This window comes from Polyodon spathula, chromosome 2, assembly GCF_017654505.1.
Source record: "Polyodon spathula isolate WHYD16114869_AA chromosome 2, ASM1765450v1, whole genome shotgun sequence".
NCBI lineage: Eukaryota > Metazoa > Chordata > Actinopteri > Acipenseriformes > Polyodontidae > Polyodon > Polyodon spathula.
The window spans coordinates 98,363,700-98,391,223 of record NC_054535.1 but is presented as its reverse complement, the minus strand read 5'-3'; the positions used below and the strand labels follow the sequence as shown (position 1 = coordinate 98,391,223).

Here is a 27,524-nt window from a genome sequence, read left to right as displayed (position 1 = left end):
AAGCTTCATGTGACCAATCAACCTGATCTTGTGCGTGGATTGGTGTAGTTCAAATCTTGTAAGACTGCAATAGAATTGAGGATATCAAGCATCACAGTGTGAAATATAGCATACCTGTACTGGGTGAATGAGACCTTGGTTTAGTGTCAGGGCAATAACATTTAGAGCGAAGTGGCGTACATTGGACTGCGTGTGGAAGAAAGCCTCGAGAACCTGTTTGAGGTAGAGCTGCATTATGGAACTGCTCATGCCTGAGGAAATATCGCCCATTTCTTTCAGATCCTCTTGCTTTGACAATTTCTTCCCTGGAAGGTAAATTAATATAGTGAACAGCCTGGTAACATTTACAAAAGTCCAGAAAAGGACAAACAAACGCCTCCAAGCATAATTTGTCTTATAGTAATCTCAAAAAGAGCTTGAGATGCCACTTGCTAGGACTATTCCTTTTTTTAAACCATAAACTGTAACCACCTTTCTGACTCTACACAATCACTTTTATAAACACCAACATTTCAAATGTCCCACAACATTTTATTCAGTCAATATAAAACACCTACACTGTTGAAAATGAACAAACTGAACTGGCATACACCCTGGCAAAACTGAACCACAAGACTGTATGCAGCAAGAAATTGTATATGAATTTCAACAAGCCCAAAGGAAGATATAGACCAGACTACTTAGACAGAAGTGAATACCATAACCTAGCAGTACATTATATAAAGACCTGAGAAAGAGGGGCTCATCCAGCACAGCAGAGATGTTGGTTATTATGATGATTACTATTATTTATTTATTTCCCGGACGCCTTTTTCCCAAGACGATTTACAGGTTTTACAGGGCAGTACAGGGTTACAATGCAAAACCAGTACTTCAATATAGTATAGTTTAAAGTAAGTGCAAATAATTCTACAAAGATGTAACATGTTAGAATTACTGCAATTTATATCTACAATAACATAATAGTAATGCAATAGTGCAAGGATGGTGCATCAGCTGAGGATCCAGTAACGTGGTGCTTAGGAGCAGGCACGGCAGGATGGAGAGTGGAGGGAAGGCATGACCAGTCAGTCAGTAGAGGAGGGGGGGGGGGGGCGAGATGGGGTGTAGCGAGACCCGAGGGATTGGAGGTAGGAGGGGGCAGTGTGGTTAAGAGAGCAGTAAGCAAGAACAAGGGTCTTGAAATAAATGCAAGCACATATATGTAGCCAATGGAGTGTGCGAAGTAGAAGGGTAGCATGAAAGTAGCAAGGTTGGGAGAGTACAAGACGAGCAGCAAAATTTGAATATGCTGAAGGGTGCGGATAGCCAAAGCAGAGACCAGCAAGTAGAGGGTTACAGTAGTCCAATCTGTACAAGAGCTTGGACCAGGAGTTGAGTGGAATAAGTAGTGAGAAAATGACAGATTCTGTAGATGTTGAGAGATGTGTTGAGAGAAGGAGAAAGGGGTCAAGAGTAACACCTAGGTTTTTAGCAGAAGGAGATGGATAAAGAGTGATAGGGATAGTCAAGGGAGACAGATGGAGAGGTCAAAGGAGGCACAGGAAGCAGAAGGAAAATAGGGCGGTTTGATTTAGGTTAACCTGTACTTACATTCCCGGTCAGCCGCCTGCATGCGGGTGTCCTCCTCCTGCAGGTAAGTTTGAAGGTTCTTCAGCACCTGGATTTTCAAGTTCACAGAACCGTTCTTGTCTGACAGGATACCATTATATAGAGTCTTTACATCCTGCTCAAACATCAAACTAGGGTGCTGAATAAAAGAAAACCCTGAAAAAAATACCATTGTCAGCCTTTAGACTTTGCAACAGCACTGAAAAAGCATTCAAATTCAGCACAACAGCAAACCTTGCCAGTTGTAACACTTGAATATAACTAAATCAAAAAATGTAAATATAACATAACCCAAACTCATTGAAACTCAATAATTACATTAATATACAACACACAAACTAGCCTTTCCTATCCAAGCCTTTACACTCAAGCACAAAAGAATCCCTTACCTAAACCAATGATGGCCTTCGTTTGCACCTCCTCATCTGCATGCCTGGTAAAATACAGCAGCAATTCGAGTACCTTTTCTTTTATAACAACCTAAAAAATAAAAAAAATTGAAATTTAAAGTCGTGCCACAGAAAGGGTCATTTTTAACTTGCGTGACAGGTATACATTTTTTTTTAACCTTGGTGTTGCCTTTAAACTCTTCTTGGTCAAAGTCGAAATGTCGACACAGAGCACCAACAGTGAAGAGTGAGCGCAGGAGTGCAGGTTTATTGGCAGCAAGGATTGTGCTGTTTGGATCTTCTTGGTTCTGTGTTTTTAGCTTAGTTATGGCACCTGTGCAAAAACAATATGAATATTTATTTAAAATCCAAAACAGCAACGAAAATAAATAAATACAAAATCAGCCACCCAATTCAGTTAACCACACAATAAAAAAATAAAAGTTCAGAAAGGTGATCTTCATGGATACATGTGACTGCAAAATGTGTATTTTAAGGGTTACAATGTTGCATTAAATCCTTATAAATTACCTGTTAAAAACAACCTGTTTAATCCCTTTTCCTTACATCCTGCTGGTAATCTATTGGTGTAGTTCTTTTGTTCAAACATCGAGTTTAGTCTATAGTAGGGTGTAGTCACATAGTAAAATGATTTTCAAGAATGAAGAAATCAAACAATGGACAGGCTACCAGACAGAAATTGGGACAAATATGAATAAAATGTAATACTGGAGCAATAGAACTTATGCAATAATAAAAAGGTAATAGTAAGAACAAAAATTACTCTATTCAGTCCACCTATTATATACACCTGCATGCCTTCTGAACAGTTGCTCAGAGGAACAAGTATCAGTGCAGAACCAGACAAACCACAGGGAAATGTACATGTTGTGCAGCAGAGATAGTCCAACCCCAATTAGAAAATGGATCAGAGATTTCCTTTAACCTGATTGGTCAATATGATGTCCCTAATATCTGTTCCAAATGAATCTGTGAGAAAATAGGCAAATACAGTGTACATTTATGGAACACATCCCCTGAATGTTGCCTGTTTACGTAGACAGTCTGATTTCTCGCTATCCTATACTATTGCGAGTAGTTTTTGCTGTCAGTGGCAATATGGTAACCACAGCAGGAACAGCAACTAGTCTCCGGTTTGAATGGCAAGTTCTAGAAATCAAACAACTGGATGCAGGCGAATTATTTCCAGCAACTTTGTCAGTATATAATAACACAGGCATGGTGCTGTCTTCTATAACAAGGTTTTTAATAAACGTCATAAAACACACTGAACAACTTACTGAACAAACACATGCAGACTACTACATATTTATAAGTACTAACACTTTTTTTTTTTTTTTTAATTTGCTGATAAATTTTATGACCTAAAAGTAACTTAAATACTGAAGCTTGCACAAATACACAAACCTACATTCAAATCCTGAAAATACATTTTACATGCTTTACATTTAAGAGGTAGATAAAAAACATGTTCACCTTTGTGTATGAGGTGCCTGAACTTTTTTATTTGTATTATTTAGGTTATTGGGAATATCCACGATGTGACATGCCTACCGCTGGTAATTAACAATCCCCAACAAGGAACTACATTTTAATATTGTAAAGGCCTCAGAATTGACCATGTCAACAGGAATAATGAAGCCTGAAGGCTGTCAAACCACAAATGGATTCTGAGGAAACTGCATTGCTCAGGAAATACTGAGGAAATGTTTGTATTCTTTAGCAACAAAAACTAGTGCTGCATAAAAATCAGGAAAAAACTAAACAGAAAAACTAACCATTACTTTCAACGCAGCTATTTTCTAACAATAGAAACCTCATAAGAAGGCTTTACTGGCACAAGGCAGCCTTACCAGATGGTAAAATTCTATGCTTAAACAGTGGCGATACACACCATTAACTGTGTATGAATGCAACTTTTATTTGTCAGACGAACATTAATGATGTTAAGTAGACTTACCATAATATCTGTTGAAGCATGCCCACACAAACTTGTAGTTGTGTGTCACTTTATTAACAACTGCCCCAAGACAACTCACACAATGTTGCACCACCTGAAAAGAGAGATTATTACATAATCCACCTGAAAATACTTAGTGATTTCCATGGAAAATGTGCCCAGTACAATGACAGTCACAGTACCTGATATCGGTCAGGTGCCACAGAAAAACAGCCAGGTGCAAAATTTTCTTTACAAATTAAAAATAACAAAACACCAGATGGTGTCGTTTCAAGTAACAAACACTATTGCAGTTGAAATTAACAGTAAAAATTCTGATTTATTGGAATATTATGAAAACCAAATGTAACAAATAACACGTTGTACTGTATACTGCTTTATGACTAGAAACCATTTTTTTTAGCTTAATTTCCATTTGGTTTAAAATTAATGCAATGTGACCAAATGTTTTTTTTAGTGGTTATAACAGTGAAAGGAGTATATTTCTGCAATAATAAAAAAAAAAAAACAACATAAAAATCTATATACTGGTATACAGGCAGTAGGATAGACCTACACTGGTCTAATGCTTTAATATTTTCTTTATTTCTTGTAAATTACAGTAATAACACTGAAATTAACCTAGATTACCCTAAACCAGAATTCATACACAGGTGGGTTTCCAAGTACAGCAAGAAAATTAGAATCTGCAGTCAAGGAAAAAAGCCTACAGATTTTAACTATTTGAACAGGAACAAGTACTGTTAATTTATTTAATTTCTATATGAAATAACTAAACATTAGAATACAATACATGTAGGCTGCTGTCTGTAAAACATGCATGGTTTCTGTTCATTTGTAATTAATGATATAACTAACTATATACCTGTGACAGAGAGCGAATGAATCCTAGTCAACAATCTCCCTCCCGATCTCAGAAGACACTGTATAACAAGAGCAGAATGCTCCGTAATGGATGATTTGAAAGTTCATTCCAGGGTCAGTCCAGGAAGGGGTTGGGGCCATGATACCAGAAGTCGTTGCCTTAATGTGGTTGGCGATGTGTCAGTCACGGACTGGAGGAGACGGGATTGGCCACGTCACTGAAAGAGGGCGTGACTGAGCGTATTTAGGGGAAGTGGCCCCAGCAATCTGTTTCTTAGTTTATGGTTTAAGAGAAACTAAAAAACCCCAAAGTACTTTTGTGTTTTGTTTGTTTGTTAGTCTGATTATCATTGTTTGTTCTCACTAGACGGCTAACACGAACCAGGAGCTGTCACTACACGCCAGCACCAAACTCCGGACTACATTGCACCACTGAATCACCTGTGACTGTCCTTCACCATGCACCTGTACTAGAGCACACACTTTGAGGAGAAGAGTACATGTCTGTGTTTGTGTTGATTTACAAGTGTCTTATTATTTCAGGACTGTAGACCTCCTTTTGCACGGTGCAATACACATTGGCGTGTAGAGCCGGTGCATATTATTTAAAAGAGTTGTTGACATGCAACACAGCATCAATAAAGAGCTGTTTCATTGCAAACTGACTTGTGTGTCTGTAACGGAGCACTGCATCATCACTACACCTGCGCACTGCAAGCCACTTGTTCACAATACCTAAATAGTTATGAAAATGAAATGAATAAGTAAAAACACCACATAGCAATGCACACAGTTAAAATCTCCCAGTACACCCCAGTATTGAAAATCACTATGCAGAGCTTCTAAAAAATTCTCTGATCCCAGATGCTAATTTCCATGTGGTTTTCTAAGTTTGAGCACAGGGTTAATTTCTTTGTATCTTTACTTTTGTTTTCCAAAGCATTCTGCAGGATAGCTTCACAGATCTTAATCCAAACAAGACAAGGGAGGAAAACTATGAAGCCTGCTCCTCTGCCTGTCTGATCTTATGGGTTAAATATGCTGGGTATCATTGCGGGTAATGGGATTCGAATTTTGCAAATTATGTTTCTATATTATAAAAAAAAACAACATTAAGCGGTAGGCCTATTTTAGACTATTTTTGTTTTGTTCCTTAGTGCAGTCTAAAAGGTTTTTAAAGTGATAAACAAAATAAATATTTGCAAAATAAATCCATTGGAAGGCAAAGTATTTTGGCTTGCGTTCACAGGACACACAGAATGGGAAAGGGATGCAGACCTGCATATTCGCGGTAATCTATTACAATGCAGCAAAAGGACAGTCAAATACACACACACAGTAGGGCTTGAAGTTGTCAGGTTTTATTTTTAATCAGGTAATGTCCCTTTAAACAAATTTAGCTGATTCTATTTCAATCAAACTGTTTTAATGTTTTAATTAAGCTGTTAATTACAACAATATTTGCTTTTGCCTTCATATCTTGCCTGAGCCTAATTCTACTTTTATTTCAAACAATTGAGAAATTACATGAATTGCTCATCCCCAATCCTACTTTTAACTTGCATTTCATTTTTGCAGTCGCTCAATTTAATTCAGTATAAATATGTGTGGAGTGTACACCGATAGCAAGTCAATGCTATGCAGACAGCATCTTCACGGGATTCTCAAGATGATGATCACCCATCTGCATTTCAGCCACGTACTTCGGACTGTACGAGTACTACAGTGACCAAATCAGTTGCAAGCAGTAGTAATGCAGAAAAATGCAAATTAAAAATGCGTTCTTAATTTTGAATGGGAGGTGAAGTATCCGTGGCTTGTTTATCATGATTGCACAGTGGGTCGATTCCTGTAGTGTGTGAGAGAAAGAGCTGTTGTGCAAAAACATTTTCAAGATTCTCCGCTTAAGACAGACACGGTGATGCTGTTGCTGTTACTGGATTGCAGAAAAATATGAAAACACACACAGATGAAGGCAACAAACAATGATTAGAACTTTGTCTCGTCATGTGAACGATCTACTGTTCGTATATAACAAAGAAAAAGTGTGTCTGTGCTCATATGTATATCAAACTGCTATATGGCATAGAGTTTAAATGTGCATTAAAATGTACCAAAATGCACATCCCTGGAGTTTATTAGCCTTTGTGTTAACAATAGTTTAGTATGGGATGGGACGCAAAATTTTGGGAACGTGTGTTTCAGGAAAGAATGAACAGAAAAGTTAGCGCGACCTCTGCTAGCGTTCCCTTTTAAGTACAAAATGTAACCATTACCGAATATGTCATTATACCCAAGCCGTCGCAAGGGCAAGACTGCCGCACGACCGGAATGCTACAATGCTAAGCAGAAGCGGCCTTTTGCATTACCATTTGGAAATCCAGTAACAAGTAGCTAGGGCTAAAAAAATTGAGAGAAAAACTCTCCTCTATGTCTGTGTTGTAAGGGTCGACTGAGAAGACGCCCTTAACATTAGCCAGGGTTCTCAGGATGCACAACATTAAGCCTGTGGAACCTAAGTAAAGGTATGGGGAGTAGCCCACACTGATGCATCGCAAATGTCCCCGACACATGCACCCTGGAATAAAGCCCAAGAAGTTGCCATGCCCTTGGTGGAATGGGCAATGAGCTTTTAAAGGAGGGGGCAAGTTGGCTCGCTCAAAGGCAGTCCTGACTGTGTCTGCTATCCATATGGACAGCCACTGCTTAGCCATTGGACTTCGCCCCATAGCAGACAAAAAACTCTCCTGTCCTGTCAACATAATACGCTAAAGCCCGCACTGGACAGCGTATGGAGCTGCCACACTCTACCAGACTAGAAAGGAGGTGGATGTAAAGCCTCTAATTCCATAGACTGGTTTACATGAAATGCAGAGATAGTCTTTGGCAAAAAAGCAGGATTGGTACGGAGCATAAGCTTTGTCTTAGCTTCTGCAAAAAAAGAAAAGCCACTTTGAGAAACAAAAATGTCAGCCAAGCTGAATGCATGGGCTCCAATGGAGACATCATGAGTGCATCAAGCACCAATGTATGCCTCCAGCAAGGAATAACATCCTTCATAAGCAGACAAAGCCACTGAGCTTTCAAAAATTGCCCTGCCAGAAAGTGAGCTCCAGGAGAGACCAAGTCAATTTTGACATGGTAATTTGAAACAGCTGCCAGATAGACCATTAATGTAGAGGTTGATTTCCCCTCGTCAAACAGGTCCTGCAAAAATTGTAGTATAACTACCATGGGACAGTTCATGAGGTCGAACCCCAGAGTCAGGGACCTCGTCTGAAAGATGCCCCACTTGTACCCATACTGGGAACGTGTAAACGCTGCTCTGGCACTTTGCAGGGTGTCATTAACCCCACTGGACAGACCCAGATGGCTCAAATTCTGCCGTTCAGGAGTCAGACCCTGAGCTGCAGGCTCGATGGGTCGGGATGCCATAAGGTCCTCCGCGCCTGACTGAACAAGATGCAGCATTTGGGCAGTCTCCACAGTTGGCCGCTCAGGAGCTGCATCAGGGCTGTAAACTACAGCCTCCTGGGCCTACTAAGAGTACCTTGGCCACTGGTGTGCCAATTCATCTATTGCCAGCGGGTCCCCGTCTGTTAGGGAGAACCAGAAGAGGACATTGGGTCGATTCCTGGGAGGCAGAGATCAATCTCTGTTTTCCCGAATCTCTCCCAAATGAGGCTCACCACATAGGGTGAAGCCCCCACTGAGGTGCCGGGAATTCCCCTTGAGAGAAGGTTTGCCGCTCAGTTTGTCACACCAGACAGGTGCACTGACCGCAGTGAGAGGCAGTTCTTGTGTGCCCAGAGCGAAAGATTGCAGGCCACAAGATGGAGACTGGGATGGCAGATGTATCCGTGGTGATGACCTCTCCCTTCTGGTGCCTTTAGACAGTGGTGAGGCACTGTCAGTAGGCGGTCGCGGTTCAACGCAGGCTGAAAGACCCTGTTGAACTAGGCCTGCAGAGGGCGCATGCGCAGGAGACCCAAAGGAAGGGTCTGAGAAGCTGCTGCCATCAAGCTCAGAAGTTTCTGGAACATCACTACTGTGAGCGCTCTGTTGAGCTGAAATAGCTCTAAAGGCGACTATTCTCTGCACTCTTCAGTCTGACAGAGTGGACAGCATGGATCTGGAGTCCAAGCACACTCCTAGATAGGAGGTTGTCTGAGAAGGCGTCATCTGGCTTTTCGCATGATTCACCATAAGGCCCAACTGTTGAAGGTGGCCAGTGACAACTTCCATGTGGGCGTCTGCCTGTGCTGGAGACTGGGCACAAATGAACCAGTCGTCCAAATAAATGAGCACTCTGATGCCTTTGAGTCTCAAATGTGGCCAGGATGGCTTCCATGCACTTCAAAAATGGCACAGGAAGCTAGAGAGACACTAAATGGCAAGACCCATAACTCGTATGCTTTTCCCTGAAATGCGAACCACAGATAATTCCTGTGTGCTGGTTTTATGGAGATGTGGAAATAGGCGTCTTTGAGGTCCAACGTAGTGAACCAGTCGCCTGGCCTGATTGACTGCAAAAGCTGTTGCATCGTCTACAATTTTAGCCTCTGTCGGCTCAGGTACAGGTTGACCTGCCTGAGGTCGAGGATCGGGCTGAGGCCACCATCCTGCTTGGGCACTAGGAAGTAGCTGGAATATAACCCTTCTCCCACTGGAGAATAACTGTTTTTGCAGCAAAGCTGCTACCTTATGAGACACCACCGAGGCATCCTGTGGGTCCGGGACTGATGTTGCATTTAAGCCCCGAAAAGGAGGGAGACCACGTTTGAACTGCAGAGAGTAGCCGGTCCGAACTGTAGTAAGCACCCAGATGTCCGTGGTGCACTGACCCCAATACTGCAGATGTCTCCCTGAAAAGGGGACCCGGGCCTGTGGCAGCAAACTCTTAGGGCTGATGCATGGCTTCTCTGTCTGCGCTGTGCAGGGGAACCTATTGTAGCCTCTGCAACGAGCAGACACAGGCAGATTCTGAACACCTCCTCTGGCAGCATGCGTAGCTGGCTGTGCCAGTCTATGAGGCTGTTGGGGCCTAGGACGCCAGTTTGCCACTGATTTGTAAACTGCAGGTGGCTGCTTGGGAAGCAAGCTCACCAGCTCGTTCGTGGATTTGCACGTGGCGAGAGCGCTGCAGTATCTCATCCACTGCGGGACCAAAGGTATCGTCTGCACTCCCTTGGCAGAGCAATTGGGTGAGGACACAGCCACCTCTCTAACAGATGGTGATGGGGCAGATCGCTGTGCAGGAGTGAGGGACGCAGAGTGCTCTGTAGAGCTGTGGGAGAATTGTGCACAAAACTCACAGAAACTGTAGTTCACCAGTGCCTCCTTTGCGTGCTCAGGCCCCAGGCAGGAAGAGCATCTGGCATGCTTGTCCTCAACAGGCAGACTGGCCTTGTATGTCTCGCAGGGATAAAACCCAGGCATTACGCAAGAAGCAATGCATTGTATAGTACCAATGTACAGGTGTTGCCTCAGTCTGCTTAAAGGCAGTAACGGTGCTGTTAAAGACCCAAACAAGACCGGACTGCGGATGTAAGCATCGGTCGGCACCGGGTTGGAACCAGGATTGGTACCGGTTCAATGACTTTAGCACCAGGTCGGCTCGATACCGGTTCAGTGACTTTAGCATCTGGCTGTTGACCTCGATACCGGTACGGGTCCACCGGTTTGCAGTTACCGCGGGTAGCACTGAACAGGGATGCCCACCTGTGCAAGCTACTGACAAAACCACACAGTCTGTACCCACACAAGACTGATGGAAGCTTGCTTGTTAAAAAGACCACCGATCAAGATGCTGTGGTAGAGATTAAAGCAACCACAACCGAAGCAACCACAACCGAAGCAGCCTCTTGGCTCCGAACCCAGCAGCTGTTCTCAGTACACTTGTGCCGCAGGACACGTTGCAGACAGGCCTATGCTTAGGCTCTGTGATCCATCTCGTAAATTTGGCCGACTTACATTGTTTGATCCCTGGGAAGGAGCGACTCAAGCCACTGGCTTCATGCAAGGCACAAGGCCACAGCAGGCTGTAGTGCACAAATATGCTCAATTAGTAAAACGAATACAGCAATTACTTTTAATAACACATATAAATGCAAAAATCTACTGCAGAAAAAACAACAAGTACTGACCTGAATAGGCGCTCCTGTCAGTTCTTGAAAGGAAAAATGGCATAGACCTGTGCGCGCAGTCCTTTATGCCCTCGGGGATGGGCATGACTGCGCCACAGGCTCGGCTGAGCAGCTTTGATATACCTTATTTTCAGGTTTCGGGTCTTTAGGAGGTAAATACCCATTCAGTAATGGTTACATTTTGTACTTGAAAGGGAACACCGTGTTATTTAACTGTATACAGCATATTATAGTTGTAAAAGTACTCTGGCGCAACCTGCTAGGAAAAAAAGTATTGGTTTTACACTTAAAGCTGCACTGCACAATAACCGCCATATACTGTGATGTGGCTCGAGGTGCTGCAAGTTTACTGCCATAGCAGGGACTTTTTGGAACCTATAGTACACCATAACAGTAACAATTAAACATCTTACCAAAAAAAAAAGTTTGAGACAGCAGAAATGATAATACATATAAACCAACACTAGATACTCATTATTTAAGAGTGTCGACAAAATGTGTTTCGGAGTCACTTACTGTCATGCCATATTTAATGATGAGTTTCATGAGATCTTCCTCAATAGTAGCAAGGAAAGTTTCACTGGGATGCTCCATCAATGGCACTACCAGTTCCAAAATCTTTGCAACATTACAGATGACCAGGAAATCACTCTGAGTCTGTAATAATAAAAAGTATGTATTCACATCACAGCATAAAACTTGAACTGAGAATTCATGGATCTGAAACTTCAGCCACTGTCTATTTGGTAGAAGGCACATCAACATTATGAGAACTAAGGTGTGAAAATACATATTTAGGTTTTGAACAAATGATTAGTTACCTTACTGGAAATGTTGATTTATTACTGCATCTAAAGGAGTCTGTTTCCCTTTTATGATCACACATTCATATATACAGCTATATATAATCAAAGAAACTACAAAATATCACAAGAGTCTACCGGAAGCCATAATAGTAGTACTTGGTATTTGCAGTACAGGCTTCTTTAATCCTCTCAGGCATGGACTCAATGAGGCACTGAAGGATGGAGTTATGTTTCCTCCATGCAGCCTTTACACTTGATTCCAGTTTGTTTCAGTTGCATGGTTGCCTTTCCGATTTTCTGTCCTATCAGACCCCAAACATTCTCAACAGGACTGAGATTCGGCAAATTTCCAGTGCTGTGAAACTGTTGTCTTCTAACCGTTTCCTCACTTGTTTGTCTCGATAGGAAGGGGCTCCATCTTGGACGTAGAAATCACCGTTAAGAAAATGGTTCCAAACAGTAGGAAGGAGGTGGTCTTGGAGTGTTTTCAGGTAGCAGTCCTTGTTCATAGCTGTACCCTTGGGTAAAACTTGAGCGCATAGGTGCCGATCCTGGCCAGCAGTGCTGACCTTTGGGTGTCCAAGCCTGAGGGCAGCTTTACAGCTTCCAGTCTTCTTATATTTCTGGATGATCCTAGACACTGTGCTTTGGCTAGCATAACCTCTGTTGACTATCTGACATCTGCTAAAACCTTCCTTATGAAGTGCAATGATTGCTGAGCGTGCTTCTGACGAGGTATGGCTCTTCTCCGTAGCTTGCTCTGAACTTATGAAATCTATGTAAAAATCATGCTTATATAGTTTGAATCTACTTGTTACCACTTCTAGTTGTCACCTTTTGATTATTTCAATTGAGTAACAAGTCAGGAGTTGGGACGTCTTTTCGGAAATCATGTTTTCATGTTAGATTTCGAAATATCACATTTTTTAATTTACCAGTATTCCTTTGAATTTAAGACGCCTTTTAAAACCAATTTTTTCTTCTAAAAAATAGCAGTATTGTGATGCGTGTATTAAAAATAGGCAAAAAAAGATGCGATTGCCAGAGTACAGAAACAGCAAACAGTTATTCTGCGGAGCGAATGCGCTCCTCCTCGATGCAAACAAAGCAAGCTTTTGCATACCGCCCGTCTGTGTAGCTATGGCAGCGGTGCAGTAGCCTCGAACTAGCCCTGCTGCATTCTTAAACAGACGTAGGCTCCCCGGGCACACCCCCCAGCCAATCAGGACCTCCTGATCAGCTCAACTCCGGGCAAGCCTTCCTTGTTTACTAAGCAGCAGCGCAGGGTCCTCCCTGTCACAAAGCGCCATTAGCTTCCTGAGGAAGTCAGGGTTTCACCGTTGTTACTAGGCTCAGTTCTAAATCAGACCCCCATATTGTTCTACTTGCCAAGCAATACCACAGTTCACAAAAGGGGAGAAAAACAGGAGTAATCACAACGGGAAATGAGAAGCAGCGCATAACTGTAATGCTCTGTGTGATAGCAGATGGCTACAAACTGCCTCCATACTTATTTTCTTATATGAGTAAATGCATCTTTATTTGATTTTTCCTCAAGCTGATGGTGGGAAATTTGGTTTGTGTCTTAAAATCAAAGTAATACAGTATGTGGAAAACTACACAGCGGTATATAATATATAATATCTTTATTTTTATATAGCACTTTTCATAGTGGACCACCATCACAAAGCGCTTTACAGAGGTAGGCTGTGAACTGTGCATTATATGCAGAGTCGCTTACAATAGGACACTGATTTAACATCTCATCCTCAGGATGTAATTTAATATGTTAACGTAACATTATTCAGGGGGTTTCATTCAACTTTATGAAGCAAAATTAGATCATTCTAGAGTGATGCAAAACTTTTGGCCATAGCTGTACATTAAAAAGTTCTGTGGATTTGTCAGGTCAAGCCTTGCATGGACCATCTCTTATTAAACTTTTTTTCAAGGATCATTTAATTTGTATAAACAGGATTATTTGCTATGCATCACCAAAAAACTTACGCTTTTTACTTTTTAATTTAGCCTGGTACTACACACCTCAACTGATTTAGTTATGTAATAGCGAGGTTTTGGTTTAACCAATTCAAATATTCATATATGATTTTTGGTTGGTAAAGTCACATTTGTTTCAACATCAGTTTCTTTCCAAAAGCAATCTCATACTCACGTTGCACTTGGTGGTGAGGTATGGCTGCATGGTCATTGCATGTTTCACCATAAGCTGTGCCCTGATCTTACTGAACAAATACAGAGTGGTAATACATGCCACCAGGCGGTTGGAGTTCACTCCTTTGTTTTCAGAATCTAAAAAACAGGGAAAAAGTTGTCAGTATATCATGTGGTTCTCATTACGTTTCCATGGACTGGAAAGTGATCCTGTACATTGTTAAAATGGTGCACATTTGTAACACATTTTATTTCAAATAAAACAAGTTTAGTGAGATTCTAAGGACATGTTAATCGTTTTTTCTTCCTGTATACAGTCAGAGGTTTGCTCTGAAGTGGTGGACTATTTTGTTTTCAATAGTCTGCGTATAAACTGTTTCGCAAAAGAGTAAATACTTCTTAGGCTGTGATCCAGTTCTGTTTTTGGGATGATCTTGCTCCACCCTTTGCACATTCGTCCAATTAATTTAAGCAATCTAGTTGCTGCAGCTACAAAGAGGCTTTTACTGTCTTTTGTTCTATAGTTCCAATTCTCAAGCTAACTGTCAAACTACACACATCACAGGGTCCTTTTTGAGATGGTTGCATACTTGTTGAGTCACAACTGTTCTGTCTTGGCCACATAAATGCATAAACAATGTTTTCTATAAATCCTGAAAATTACAAGTTGTCAAGAAGATGTGTTCATATTTATTAGAAAATGATTCAGTACCATCAGCCAATCAGCTTCCAGCTCTAACAGGTTTCTACCACACAGTGAATCAAACTTGCACGACAGCTTTTTCATTATGACTTCTTGTAATGAAAGCTCAGTTTGCATTTATTGGACAGCAAATGCTAAACAAAAAGACAATTGGTCCAAATGTATTTCATTATACATCAAATCCAACTAATCAATACTTCACACCGACGAATGCAACCAGTCCTGTACCCGCAACTACCGAAACAGCCAATCACAATCTGTCAGCTCGACTGGAGCTCAGCAGCTTTCAACAACAACAAACTCAGCCACAGACAGTTAATATTGCTCCACTCAGATATTTGGCAGTGTCCAGATAAACTATAAGCAACTCTGACAAGTACAAAGTTATTTGTTTAATATGTTTGTTTCTCTACTTATGTATGTGATCCTTTACGAATATTCAGGATTAAGTTCCAAAAACATTTCTCAGCGGAAGGGTACTCGACAAATTATTACTACTTTCAAGGTAAATCTAGGTTTTAAAGTTTTATTTTAAAGAAAATAATGAGAACAATTGTTTTCTAATTTGAATGGTACCCTCTACGAAGGCTCAGGACATGTAAACTCCTGTTGCAGTCAACTACCACACAGTAGAGCTTATTGAAGTCAATCTTCCTTGATGATTATTTAGACACCTCTGTCAACACTTAGAAAACAGAAAGAAAAAAAACTCAGTTGGATTAAAAGTGTTGTCTATTTTCTTAGTGTTAATTTACTTTGTGACAGAAAACTACACCACTTAGTCCAATTATTTTTTGGATCATGTATGAAGGAAAAGGTAAAGTATCAAATATCAGGCTTTACAAGTCTTTGCATTACAGTGGATGGGAAGAAAAAACTGCATACCAGCTAGAGATTCTTCATATTTAAGGATGTGCTCCACTAGATTGTCTACAAGCTGTACACAGGCTTTCTTTGCTGGTTTGTAAGAGGCATCCTCCTCTGACTTCAACAACTGCAATAAATAATTTCTAGTTTAGAAAAAAAACCCACAGTATTAGAAAAGACTCGACAAATATTACACAAAAAACACATGACAACTCTCACTTCAGTTAAATAATAATTAAATACAATTAAGTAATAATAAAATAACTAACTAAGCGTTGTCTCATGGAAATATAAAAACAATTCGTTATAGCAAATCATCATTCGAAGAACTGATACTTACATTCTGAAGAAGCTGTTCAAACCAATCATAACCAGTATCTTTGCAAGCAGCAACCTGACAGGAAACACATTTTTACAATGACTGAAGGCTCCAAATATATAAATATTTGAACAAAACATTTACTTTCAATAACATGATTGTTTTATACCGTACAGCTACATCAAGGGTAAAACGTTTGACTTGCCACATCTGTAATGTTGAGTATTTTTCTGGTCATAGCATCCTTATCATGACTGGGAGTGGGAGTAAACCAAAGCTTCTGGAATGTTTCATTTACTAGTTTCTGTCAAGAGAAGGAAAGGGATAATGCATATTCTCAGACCTGTTGCAGGTGTAATTATTGCAACTACATTACCTATAAACTTAACAGGCAAGACTAAAAAATAATAAACTAGGTACTTAACATGAACATTTTAAAAATGTTCAATAATTGTTAACTTAATATTTACTGCTGCACCAACAACTGGAAAAAGCTAGTCATTATGCTACTCTTTGCATGTGAGCCAAACTGTGTTCAACTGAACCAATGAACAAGTGCAGGAAGCAGGACTCTCTTGGCCTAGAGACCTTTATATTAATTTATTTATGTCAGTGCAGCAACTGTAGAATATTTTACCAATATCTGGAAATATTACTGTCAAGTAATCATACCTTAATGCCTTCTTCATCGTTCACTCTGCGAATCATTTTCACACACATCTCTGTAACTTTGCTAAAAGTCGGCTGTTCAAGGCAGATATCACGAAGGATCTTTATCACCCTCTTTCTTACACTGATACCGGTGTCCTGTTAAAGAAAAAGATCACAATTATTACATTGGTTCAATAATTCAACAAACAATAGATATAGACACTATTTGAATATTAGGACAACAATTCCTGTAAGCTTATTACATTTTGATGTCATTTGGAAATAACAACCACAGCAAAACCACAACAAAGGCAATTCTCTTTGAATCCAGTAGGTGTTGACATTGAGCTTTTGAAAGTTTATCTAAAGTGAACTTTCGTACACTTTGTGAACTTTCCCTTAACATACCACACTCAGAAACTTCAGGGGGCTTGGTAATATTACAAATCCAGTTGAACATGTTGTAATCTTCTGTATAACTAAAAGCTTTTACTAGTTTTGAAACTGAATATTTTATTTTAGTGATATTATCTCTCACTCTGATATTTTGTACACCACTGTATATCAACATATTAAAATTAGAAAGACAGATAAAATACTACAATAAATACCAAGTCCAAAATACACAAAGGGTTTACATGTTTATGGACTCGCTTTCAATTTAACTAGACTTTTGAGAAGTGCATGTCTTGTGACATCTTCAACTTAACACCGGGATAAAACTCACATACCAGTATTCTCTCTATCAGCATATCATAATACTGCTCAGTAAGCTGTGGACGACTTAACACGAATCGCCCAAGTAACTCCACTGCTGCTTCTCGCACACTTGTGGAGTTATCCATTAACCGTCCATGAACACCACGCTGCATGTCAAGCTGTAAAAAAAATAAAATACAATAAAATAAGATCAGTCCGTTACCGTATGCAGTACTTTCTCTATATTGTTTCTAGAAGGATAATGGCATGAACATTACAGACTTTATTTATTAAGACACGTACCCTGGCCAGAATGCTAGGGTCCACAGCAACAACCTCAGACAGACATTTCATGGCTTTAGTTCGAACAGCAATTGCATTCTCTCCCAGAACACGAAGAATCTAAAAAGTGCACAATACAACAGTACATAATTGATAAAAAAAATTTGATCACATGTTCTGATGAAAAGCAGCACAACAGGAATAACTGAAGACAGACAATGCGGTGCACAAAAAGATATCCACCTCAAGCATTACATTAAACCATTAATGACTAGTGCATTCAGTTTTATTTATACATTATTTCTACTAGGAAATAAACATCTCTCACCTGTGTTAAATAAATATCGAAGCTCTGTGCAAACGGCCTCATAGAGGCCAAATATCGGACAATCAGGCAGGAATCCTCATAGTCCACGGAATCAGAATTCATTCTGTAAACACATGTCAAACAATTACAAAGATACATTCAAGAATGAAGCAAGAGTCAATAAAGTGATTGTGCTTTTGGCTCATGCTTTGGCATTCACTTTACATGATTGTAAATTTCCAAGTCTTAATACAATGTCAAGCCTTTAACAAAGATCAGGGAATGGGAATGCTTCAAGTCTCAAAGACACTAATTACATTCTTAAATGTTGGTGTTTACTGTTTACCATTGTTATATTCTTTATTTTCACCACAAAACATTTGACAAATTATGGGTTTGTGGTAAAATAATGGTAATCCACACAGATGTTTTGAGAACACCAACAAAACTTAGAAAAATAGGATCTTTGGTTGATAAAAATGACACACCAATCAATTAACTTATTGGAACCATATTTTACTTGACCTACACGTAAATGTTTTGTTTTGACCAGAAATGTAGCTAACAAATTGACCTATGTTTAATGAATAGGATGAAATTGAGGCAAAACAATAATTTATAATAACTTTGACGTAACAAACATACTTTAACGTGCTAAACTTAGATGGTGTAGTTTTAATGATGGATCGAAGACACTTCTTCCGAGCCTCTGCTTTTTGCATGATATCTCCTGTTGTTTCTATGTCTCTTGCATGATGAGGCCCCTCGGACGAATCCTCATCTTTTTGGTTCTGTGACCTCATTGCCTTTTCTGTCTCAGTTGTAGTGTCCCTGAACCACTGTGCAATGTAGAACTTCCGGGAAAACTAAAATGAGACAAAAATGTTGAAATACACAGATAATAATTTTTTTTTAAATTCTAAACTGCTGTTCTCTAACTTTACCACAAACAAAAATGTACACTAATGACTAATGCTAAGTATTACCAAACAAAAGTCTGCCTGTTAAGAACAATAATAAGTAAATATAAAAAAATAAAAAATTGAAGTATACATTTTATACTTGCATGTGCAACAATAGTCAAATTAATCAATGTTTAAGATTCAATAAAAAAAAGCAACAGATGGCAAAATACGTACAGCCAAAGATGGATCAGTTTCTGCATTTATATCCAGGTAATCTAGCAAGGCCTTCTGTAACTGTTGTATCTCATCGGTTCCCGGTGACTGCATTACAGAAGGAGTTAGAGACAATAGTGTGATCATAGAATCAAGTAGGGTAGGAGAGCATTTTAAATTCTAACCCCCCATTTGTAGGTTTAAAGGGCTTTTTTTCTTTCAAGATTAAAAAGTGTAGTGACTTACTGGTCTTTAAGTGTTAATTCCCTAAGAGACTTTTTAAAATGGTTTTAAAATGTCCATATTCTTTTCCATGATAAACCACTGTGCACATCTGAGCCCAACTGTTACAAAGCCTTACACAGTTTTTACACCCTTTTCGATGTAAAACTTAATACACCTGTATGATTTTTGTCATGTGCAATAAAAAAAAAACTATTGTTAACACCAAGCAGACATCTCTCAGACACAAAACTAAAAGAAAGTGCAAATCTAGGAATCTGACTTCAAACCAACTCCAAAGTAACTACAGTAAAATTTGTACAATACAGCATTGCTTGATAATTATGCCGGATTAGACAGTGTGCTGGATTACAGAGTTAATATAAAAAAGTATAACATAATAATGCCGTAGCAAACTTTAAACAACAATATCTCAACAAATGATATGTTATTAGCACAAGCTTGTTTAAACCATTCCCACAGAATGCCGTTCACTTGTTCCTAGTTTACCTGTGCATGAATGAGGACTCAAACACTGCTGTGGTTTTCTGTGTTGCTTTTATGTAGACATCTTTTTAGAATGTCTGAAATTTTGCCTTGTGATTTAGAATTTTTCAGTGAGCTCTTTGTGTTTTGGTAAACGTTCAGATTTTCAGATAAGCGCAAACTTTCATTCAAGAGATAGCTCCTGCACAATTCAGAATGGTGCCAGAGGGGCATGTGAGTATATAAGTAACATTTTTTTTATATACTAATGTTAAACTTAGAAAAAATATCACACCACCTGGTGCAGGATTGCACAATCAGATTTAAATTGATTTCAGGCAGAAGATTCCACAATAGGTTCTGAATTGAGAGGTTATCACACCTTTCATTTCAATGAGGATTTGGTCAGGACCCAAAGATCATGCCAAATTATACATAATGCTAAATAAATGTTAAGCTGTAAAGGTTGTGCTGCTTGTATTTATTTGAATATGTCTTTGATGCATCGGACAACAGTATTGGAAAAATGACCAGAAGAATTCTAAATGGCTGAGGAATACAATGCAACTTAAACCCATTTTAAACCATTAAAACATTGTAAACCATAGTTAAAATGTACACACTGCATCAGTCATTTGAAAATGCAATACATGCATATTAAAATGTACCTCTTTCAGTATTCGATCTATGGTGCTCTGATCCATTTTACTTGTCACAGCATCCTTCCTGAGCCTTGCTGCAACTGTACCAAGATAATCAAGGGATGCCACTCTCAGGGCCATCTCTGTTTGCTTGTTACTGAACTGGTGCACCTGGAGAAAATAGAAGCAATGTTTAAAACCAGGCTAATAATTTATTTGCAATTTCTAAAACAAAACAACATTAAATTATATTCAACACATTAAACACAACCTACAAGTAGGGCGTCTGATGTTCAGGTTTTACCCGATTTAACTCGATCATCCCCACAAATGCTTTTTTCTGCATTCGGGTTAAACCTGAAAACTCCTCAAATAGGCACATACTGTATATGAATAAACACATGCACAGTTGTCTGTGATTCAAATGCAATAGAGCAGAACAGGTGCTGATGACGGTAAGCTGATTTACCCATTAGAAATATGTAGCTTCTTATGTGCATGTGTGTGTGTGAGAGAGAGAGAGAGAGAGAGATGTCGTCAAAAGTTTGCAAAGCCCAATGTGTGGAAATATACATGTGTTGGGGATTTAAATTGTTGACGACAACTTTGATGTCAACACTTTGTGCTTAAGCATTTGTTTCTTTCTAAATAAACCCTGATTTCTACCTGAATATTTATTCTTTCTTGATTATATATTTAAAAAATCCACCCGATTACACAATTTTTTTGTTAAATAATTCTGCATGATTTTTAAAAAAGCATTCACCCAAATTTGGAAAAAAAATTCACTCAAAAATCAGACGCCTTACCTACAAGTGTTGGTGCATTTTTAAACTGAGCAGGTAAAGTAAACAGTAATTAGTCAGATTACCACCTGTCATGTGATGTTTATCTAATTAACTTACCAGCAGCCTGCCCAGAAGACTAAGCAATAACTCAGCAGCTGGCCACTCTGGCTTGTTCACAGTAGATAATAGATCCTGCACAAAATTCTCAAACAGCGGCCTGTAATCCTCTTCGCCCTGCTTGCTTCCACACCTGTAAATAAAGCAACAAGTTTAAAGTTTTTGTCAGTTGGATAAAAGGTTCTTTGGATGGGTCCAATAAATACCCATACACTTGCATCTCTTATATATTAAGAAAATGTTAAAACATAGTTCATCGTAGTAGCCTATTGGCCTGTTCACCCTCCCTCATAACATACTTAAAAATGTAAAACATTAAATACTGGTACTTCATACATTAAAGTAATACAATTCTTACTTTTTTAGAAAGACTGAAAGAAAGTTCTGTGCTGTCCTCATTGCAGTTTCATAAGAATTTGTAATTAGAACATCCTGATCAACCTGCAAAATATCAAACACATTTTCTAAATGGTACTTTTCCCAAACATTTGATACAAATGCAATATTTGACCGATAGTTATAACTCTCTTGAACAGTTATACATCTTCAAGCTATACATAACTCAGAGAAATATGCTACACCGATTACATTACATTTACAAAAAAATCTTAAATAGTATTTTTTATAACAATAAAAAATATGGCATGTATGTGCAGAATGAATAAGCAGCATTTTACCTTTTTACCATACTCATCATCAGCATTAGAATCCTTGTCTGATGGCAGGTGAACCACACATTGAATAAGCTGCAGAACTAGAGCAGTTACCATCTGTATATACATAGGCTCTCCGTCAGTGTCACTGCTATTCAGCCTGATGAAACAAAATGTAAGTGTTTAACGTGATGAACAGAAAAAAAAGGCAAAGCAAAAAAAAAAAAGCCAGGTGAAGTTAGCTCCTGATTTCTTTGACAACCACTTCAGTCAGTGAGCCAAATGTCACCTCCAGATACAACCTGATACAACCCCTTGTATTCAAATACTTGAATGCCTAATATCATCACAGCTGTCAGAAATAATAGCCGTTTTTTCTTCAGCAAATTACATTTCCTTGGTCTCTTACTCTACACTAAACTACCCACCCTTTGACCTTTTATTATGCAAAACTAATCAATGGCTCAAATCCTACATTTCACAACTTTTTCTCTCATTATCTAATTGCTCCCTCTTGACATTTCTCATCTCTTACACCTTTACTCCAACAACCTTTTCACATCTCCATGCTCCAGCCAATTATTCAGTTATTAGACCATTCTGTAAAGGCTTTGATGCCTAAATTGTTAAACTACATACTGTCCATTCTGCAGCTTGTAAGGGTTGATTTAAGTGCCAGTATCACTTAAATATGAGGGATCTTCCAAAACAATGCAATTTATCCTGTTACTGAAGTGTTGAGCAGTCTTCTACGTGCATGACCATATATACACATTTAGAGTTTTACAGATCTTTGGGCATTTGTAGGAATGCTTACCTGAAGTTCCTCAGACTTCGCTTACTCGTCGGCAGCCTTGCCAGTGATGTGAATATCTCCTCCAATATTAACTGCCTATGCTTCTCATAGCGTGAGAACACCTGTTTTGGTAAATGTTGCAAAATGAATTATCCAAAAATGGTGTACAAAGGTGGAGCTTAAAAATCAGTCCTCAAGCATTGATCATTTTTTGTAAAACAGTTGTACAGCAAATGAGAACTCTGATGATTTTGCCCACTACAAACATTTAATACATTAATTGTGAATGGGTGTTCTGAATAAGTAGATGTGCTACTTACAGCAGTCACCAACTTGATGGCACACAACTGCAGCTCACTGACACCTTCTACGAAAAATGGTGTAATTCCCATTGATGAAACCTACATATGGGAAAAAAAGAAAATATGAAAAATGAAAACATTTATGTTGTCATTTGGCATTAAATTTTTTATTATAATTGCCATGTTGCTTAACTTTTTAAAAAAACAGAACCACAACCTGTCAGTGTCAATACAATATGAAAACTGACGATGTCAAACGGTGAAAAATAGCACCATCATCTGAAACCTTGTTCAAATAAGGATTTGGTTCTTACCTGTAGGATGGTTGTATCAGTGAGCAACTGTATCTCCAGCAGTTCTGACATATTGCTTACAATATCACACACTTTATTGTACAGCATCACGATTGCTCTCTGTTTGTGGGTGGAACACTTTGCCCGCTTTGCTCTGGAACTCAACAAACCACCTATTTGAAAAAATAATACACAAATCTCATTAGCAGCATGCTTAGCACATACAGTTCCTATAGAAAGTCTACACCCCCTTGAACTTTTTTTCACATTTTGTTGGGTCAGTGCCTCAGAGTTTCATGCATTTAAATGAGTAGTTTTTTTTTTTTTTTTTTTTTTTTTTTTTTTTCACTTATATACAGTACCGTGAAAAAGTATTTGCCTCCTGTCTGATTTTCTGCATATTTTTTACACTGAATGTTATCAAATCTTCAACCAAAATCTAATATTAGATAAAAGGGACTGAGTGAACAAATAACACAAAATTCTGATACTTATTTAATTTATTTATTAAAGAAAGTTATGCAATACCCAATTCCACTATGTGAAAAAGTAATTGCCCCCTTAGACTCAATAACTGGTTACGCCACCTTTAGCAGCAATAACTGCAACCAAACGCTTCCTGTAGTTATTGATCAGTCTCTCACAGCACCGTGGAGGAATTCTGGCCCACTCCTTCATGCAGAACTGCTTCAACTTTGTGGGTATTTAAGCATACACTGCTCATTTTAGGTCCTGCCACAAGAGCTCAATGGGGTTAGGTCTGGACTTTGACTAGGCCATTCCAAAACTTTAAATTTCTTGTTCATCAACCATTCTGTTCTAGACATGCTTGTGTGTTTCGGATCTTTGTCTTGACCCAGCTGCGCCTCAGCTTCAGATTTTGGCAGGACGGCCACTCCTGGGAAGATTCACTACTGTCCCAAACTTTCTCCATTTGGACAATATGGCTCTGACTGTGGTTTGGTGGAGCCCCAGAGCCTTAGAAATGGCTTTGTAACCCTTTCCAGACTGACAGGCATCAACAGCTCTTCAGGAATTTATTTTGATCGTGGCGTGATGTGCCTCTCTAGAACCTGTGTGCTGACAACTTCACTCTGAAGGTAAGGGCCAAAGTTAGTCAGATTTATATTGGGCAGGGCTGGCCCAAGTCAGGCCTGACTGTTAACCAAAGTATTCAACAGCTAACCCTGATTATCCCTTTAATTGGGTTGAGTTAACTAGGGACGCAATAACTTTTTCACACCTGAAGATTGCATGTTTGATTACCTTGCACACCAAACAGATGAAAGAAGCAACAAACTTTGGAGTCATTTTTTTCTCTCAGACTCCCACTGTATACTACTACAACCCACAAAAAGATCTGACCAAATTCAATGTGAAAAATGTGCAAAAATGCTGAAAATCAGACAGGGGGCAAATACTTTTTCATGGTACTGTACACACCATACTCCACACTTAAGGGGAAAAAAGTTTTTATTGAGAAAAAAAAATTATATTAAAAATACAAAACTGAAAAGATTATAATTGGATAAGTCTCCACCCCCGAGTTAATACTTTGTGGAAGCACCTTTGGCAGCAATTACAGTTGTGAATCTGTTGGGATAGGTCTCTACCAACTTTGCACACCTAGATTTGGCAATATTTGACCATTCTTCTCTGTTCAAGCTCTGTCAAGTTCCTTGGGGAGCGTTGATGGACAGCAATCTTCAAGTCATGCCACAAATTTTCGATTGGATTTTGGTCGGGGCTCTGACTGGGCCACTCAAGGACATTTACCTTTTTGTTCCTTAGCCACTCCAGTGTAGCTTTGGCTGTGTGCTTTGGGTCGTTGCCATGCTGAAAGGTGAACTTCCATCCCAGTTTCAGCTTTCCTGCGGAGGGCAGCAGGTTTTCCTCAAGGACTTCTCTTGCCTTTGCTCCATTCATTTTCCCTTCTATCCTGTGCCCCAGTCGCTGCCGATGAGAAACATCCCCATGATGCTGCCACCACCATGCTTCACAGTAGGGATGGTGTTCTTTGGGTGATGCGCTTGTGTTGGGTTTGCACCAAACATAATGCTTTGCATTTTGCCAAAAAATTCCATTTTAGTTTCGTCAGACCACAAAACTTTTTGCCATATGGCTACAGAATCTCCCAAGGTTTTTTTTGCATACTTCATTCAAGGTGGGCTTTCTTGAGCAATGGCTTCCTTCTTGACACCCTACCATACAGGCCAGATTTGTGGAGTGCTTGTGATATTGTTGTCACATGCACATTTTGACCAGTCTTGGCCATAAAAGCCTGTAGCTCTTGCAAAGTTGTCATTGGCCTCTTGGTAGCCTCTCTGATCAGTCTCCTTCTTGCTCGGTCATCCAGTTTGGAGGGATGGCCTTATCTAGGCAGGGTCTTGGTGGTGCCATACACCTTCCACTTCTTAATAATCATCTTGACCGTGCTCCAAGGGATATTCAAGGCCTTTGATATTTTTTTATACCAATCCCCTGAACTGTGCCTTTCAACACCTTTGTCCCAGACTTCTTTTGAAAGCGCCTTAGTACTCATGGTTGAGTCTTTGCTTTGAAATGCACTACCCAGCAGAGGGAACCTACAGGAACTGCTTAATTTATCCTGAAATCATGTGAAGTACTACAATTTACCATAGGTGGAGACCACTTAACTTGGTGCGTGATTTTGAAGGCGATTGGTTACACCTGAGCTACTTTAGGATTGCTATTACAAGAGGAGTGGACACTTATCCAACCAAGCTATTTCAGTTTTTATTTTTAATTAATTTTCTACAAATTTCTAGAATATTTTTTTCACTTGGAAGTTGTGGGGTAGGATGTGTAGATAAATGAAAAAAAAAAGCATTTTAATTCCAGTCTATAAGGCAACAAAAGGTAAAAATTTTGAAAGGGGTGTAGACTTTCTATAGGCACTGTATCTAATTTACATATAAATGGAACTCTTAAGAATGTATACACAAATTGAAGTTATCTTTGTTTTTATTGTGCAATAAGCAAATTTACATATTGAGTGCAGAGTAAAACTTATAAACAGTATTTTTTTCATTATCATAACAAATCCCACCAAAAAAAACATGACCAACCTCCATGATCCACCCTGTAAACAGGATCATACTGAGGATACAGAGTGTTTTGCAAGTGGAATTTAGTGTATTGGAGCACCCTTTCTATCACATCTTCAATATACACAGCTTTCGGCATGTGGGTAGAAGTCATGATATTGAGAGCTGTGAGACAAGCATCCGCGGATTTTGTTACTCTCTCCATTATGAGATCTCTCCAAAGCCTTTCCTCTTCCTCAGTGTCGTTGTCCTGAGAGCAAGTACACAATTATAACACCATACATTTGTTTTCCTTTAATCTTGTTCAAACATCTTATAAAATGAATAGAATGCATTACAGATAGACACCGTGAATTATTTACAAATCTGCTAGGAATAACTTAACTCTTATGGCATTGTATAACTATTATTCTGTTTCCAGATACAATTACATTCCAAGTCCCTACTTTTACCCCCTACAACATGTCAGCGCCTGTTGCAAGAATGTTGGGTGTAATACACAGGTGTACACCAGCACCAACTTGTCTAACCTTTCAGTGTATTAATTTCTTACTATGTTAAGAGGCTGACAGTCTGTTGTAAAGACATGAATATAAACTACAAAGCCCCTATTAAAGAGGCCTAGTCCTGACACACTTAGGATGTTAAACAAAATACAGTAACGCAGATCAAACTTACATGGTTGATCAGTGTAGAAAGTTTTGCGCCATCCTGTATATTCTTCTCCAAAATATTTAAAACTTTGACCAGTTTTTCTGAAGGAAGCTGCAAATAAAAATAATTAAAAAGTTTGATACAACCCACTTGTTAATCTCACTCTTGCGCACACAAAAATACTTGCGCCTAGACTATGCCTTTTAAAGGCACAGGCAATCGAATGAGCGAGTTCCTACCTTGGCGCCCATGCTTATTAACAAAACAAGTAACCGATGGGCTGATTCAAGCTTAGTTTATTTAGTTTTCATCCATGGTTATGACTGACTATGCCTCATGTGTTCGTTGAAATGAAAGCATAAAGCAGGTGTAGTTTATTTTTTGTCTAGCCTTATGTAAGTTTTCACATCCTCCTATCTTTTCAATACGAAATGCTTCAATTAAAGCTGATTTTATACCTGTAGTTTTCAGTTACGCTAACTATTGTTCAAAATATTTGAATCTGAAATTGAGGTGAAATATGAATATTAAAAAATAAGAATATTTCAACAACTAAATAAGGCTGACAAGTGAAATAAATTATTTATTT

General features: G+C 39.0%; 1 protein-coding gene across 6 annotated transcripts in view; it reads right to left on the bottom strand.

Annotated features, from left to right (window-relative positions):
• The window catches only part of LOC121304841 (nipped-B-like protein), a 65,703-nt gene that overhangs the window by 6,576 nt on the left and 31,603 nt on the right, over positions 1-27,524 (bottom strand). For all 6 annotated transcript variants that reach the window (XM_041236254.1, XM_041236261.1, XM_041236276.1 and 3 more), the window contains 25 exons: positions 26,960-27,046; positions 26,303-26,531; positions 23,235-23,386; positions 22,939-23,019; positions 22,640-22,740; positions 21,847-21,982; positions 21,528-21,610; positions 21,170-21,302; positions 20,292-20,435; positions 18,937-19,023; positions 18,443-18,663; positions 17,819-17,921; positions 17,512-17,610; positions 17,241-17,387; positions 16,531-16,665; positions 16,064-16,162; positions 15,880-15,933; positions 15,558-15,666; positions 13,971-14,107; positions 11,508-11,648; positions 3,982-4,075; positions 2,180-2,334; positions 2,001-2,091; positions 1,594-1,767; positions 115-305 (listed from right to left, as the gene is read on the bottom strand). In XM_041236254.1, the coding sequence (XP_041092188.1) occupies positions 115-305; positions 1,594-1,767; positions 2,001-2,091; positions 2,180-2,334; positions 3,982-4,075; positions 11,508-11,648; positions 13,971-14,107; positions 15,558-15,666; positions 15,880-15,933; positions 16,064-16,162; positions 16,531-16,665; positions 17,241-17,387; positions 17,512-17,610; positions 17,819-17,921; positions 18,443-18,663; positions 18,937-19,023; positions 20,292-20,435; positions 21,170-21,302; positions 21,528-21,610; positions 21,847-21,982; positions 22,640-22,740; positions 22,939-23,019; positions 23,235-23,386; positions 26,303-26,531; positions 26,960-27,046 (3,183 nt within the window). The remainder of the gene's footprint in view (positions 1-114; positions 306-1,593; positions 1,768-2,000; positions 2,092-2,179; positions 2,335-3,981; positions 4,076-11,507; positions 11,649-13,970; positions 14,108-15,557; positions 15,667-15,879; positions 15,934-16,063; positions 16,163-16,530; positions 16,666-17,240; positions 17,388-17,511; positions 17,611-17,818; positions 17,922-18,442; positions 18,664-18,936; positions 19,024-20,291; positions 20,436-21,169; positions 21,303-21,527; positions 21,611-21,846; positions 21,983-22,639; positions 22,741-22,938; positions 23,020-23,234; positions 23,387-26,302; positions 26,532-26,959; positions 27,047-27,524) is intronic.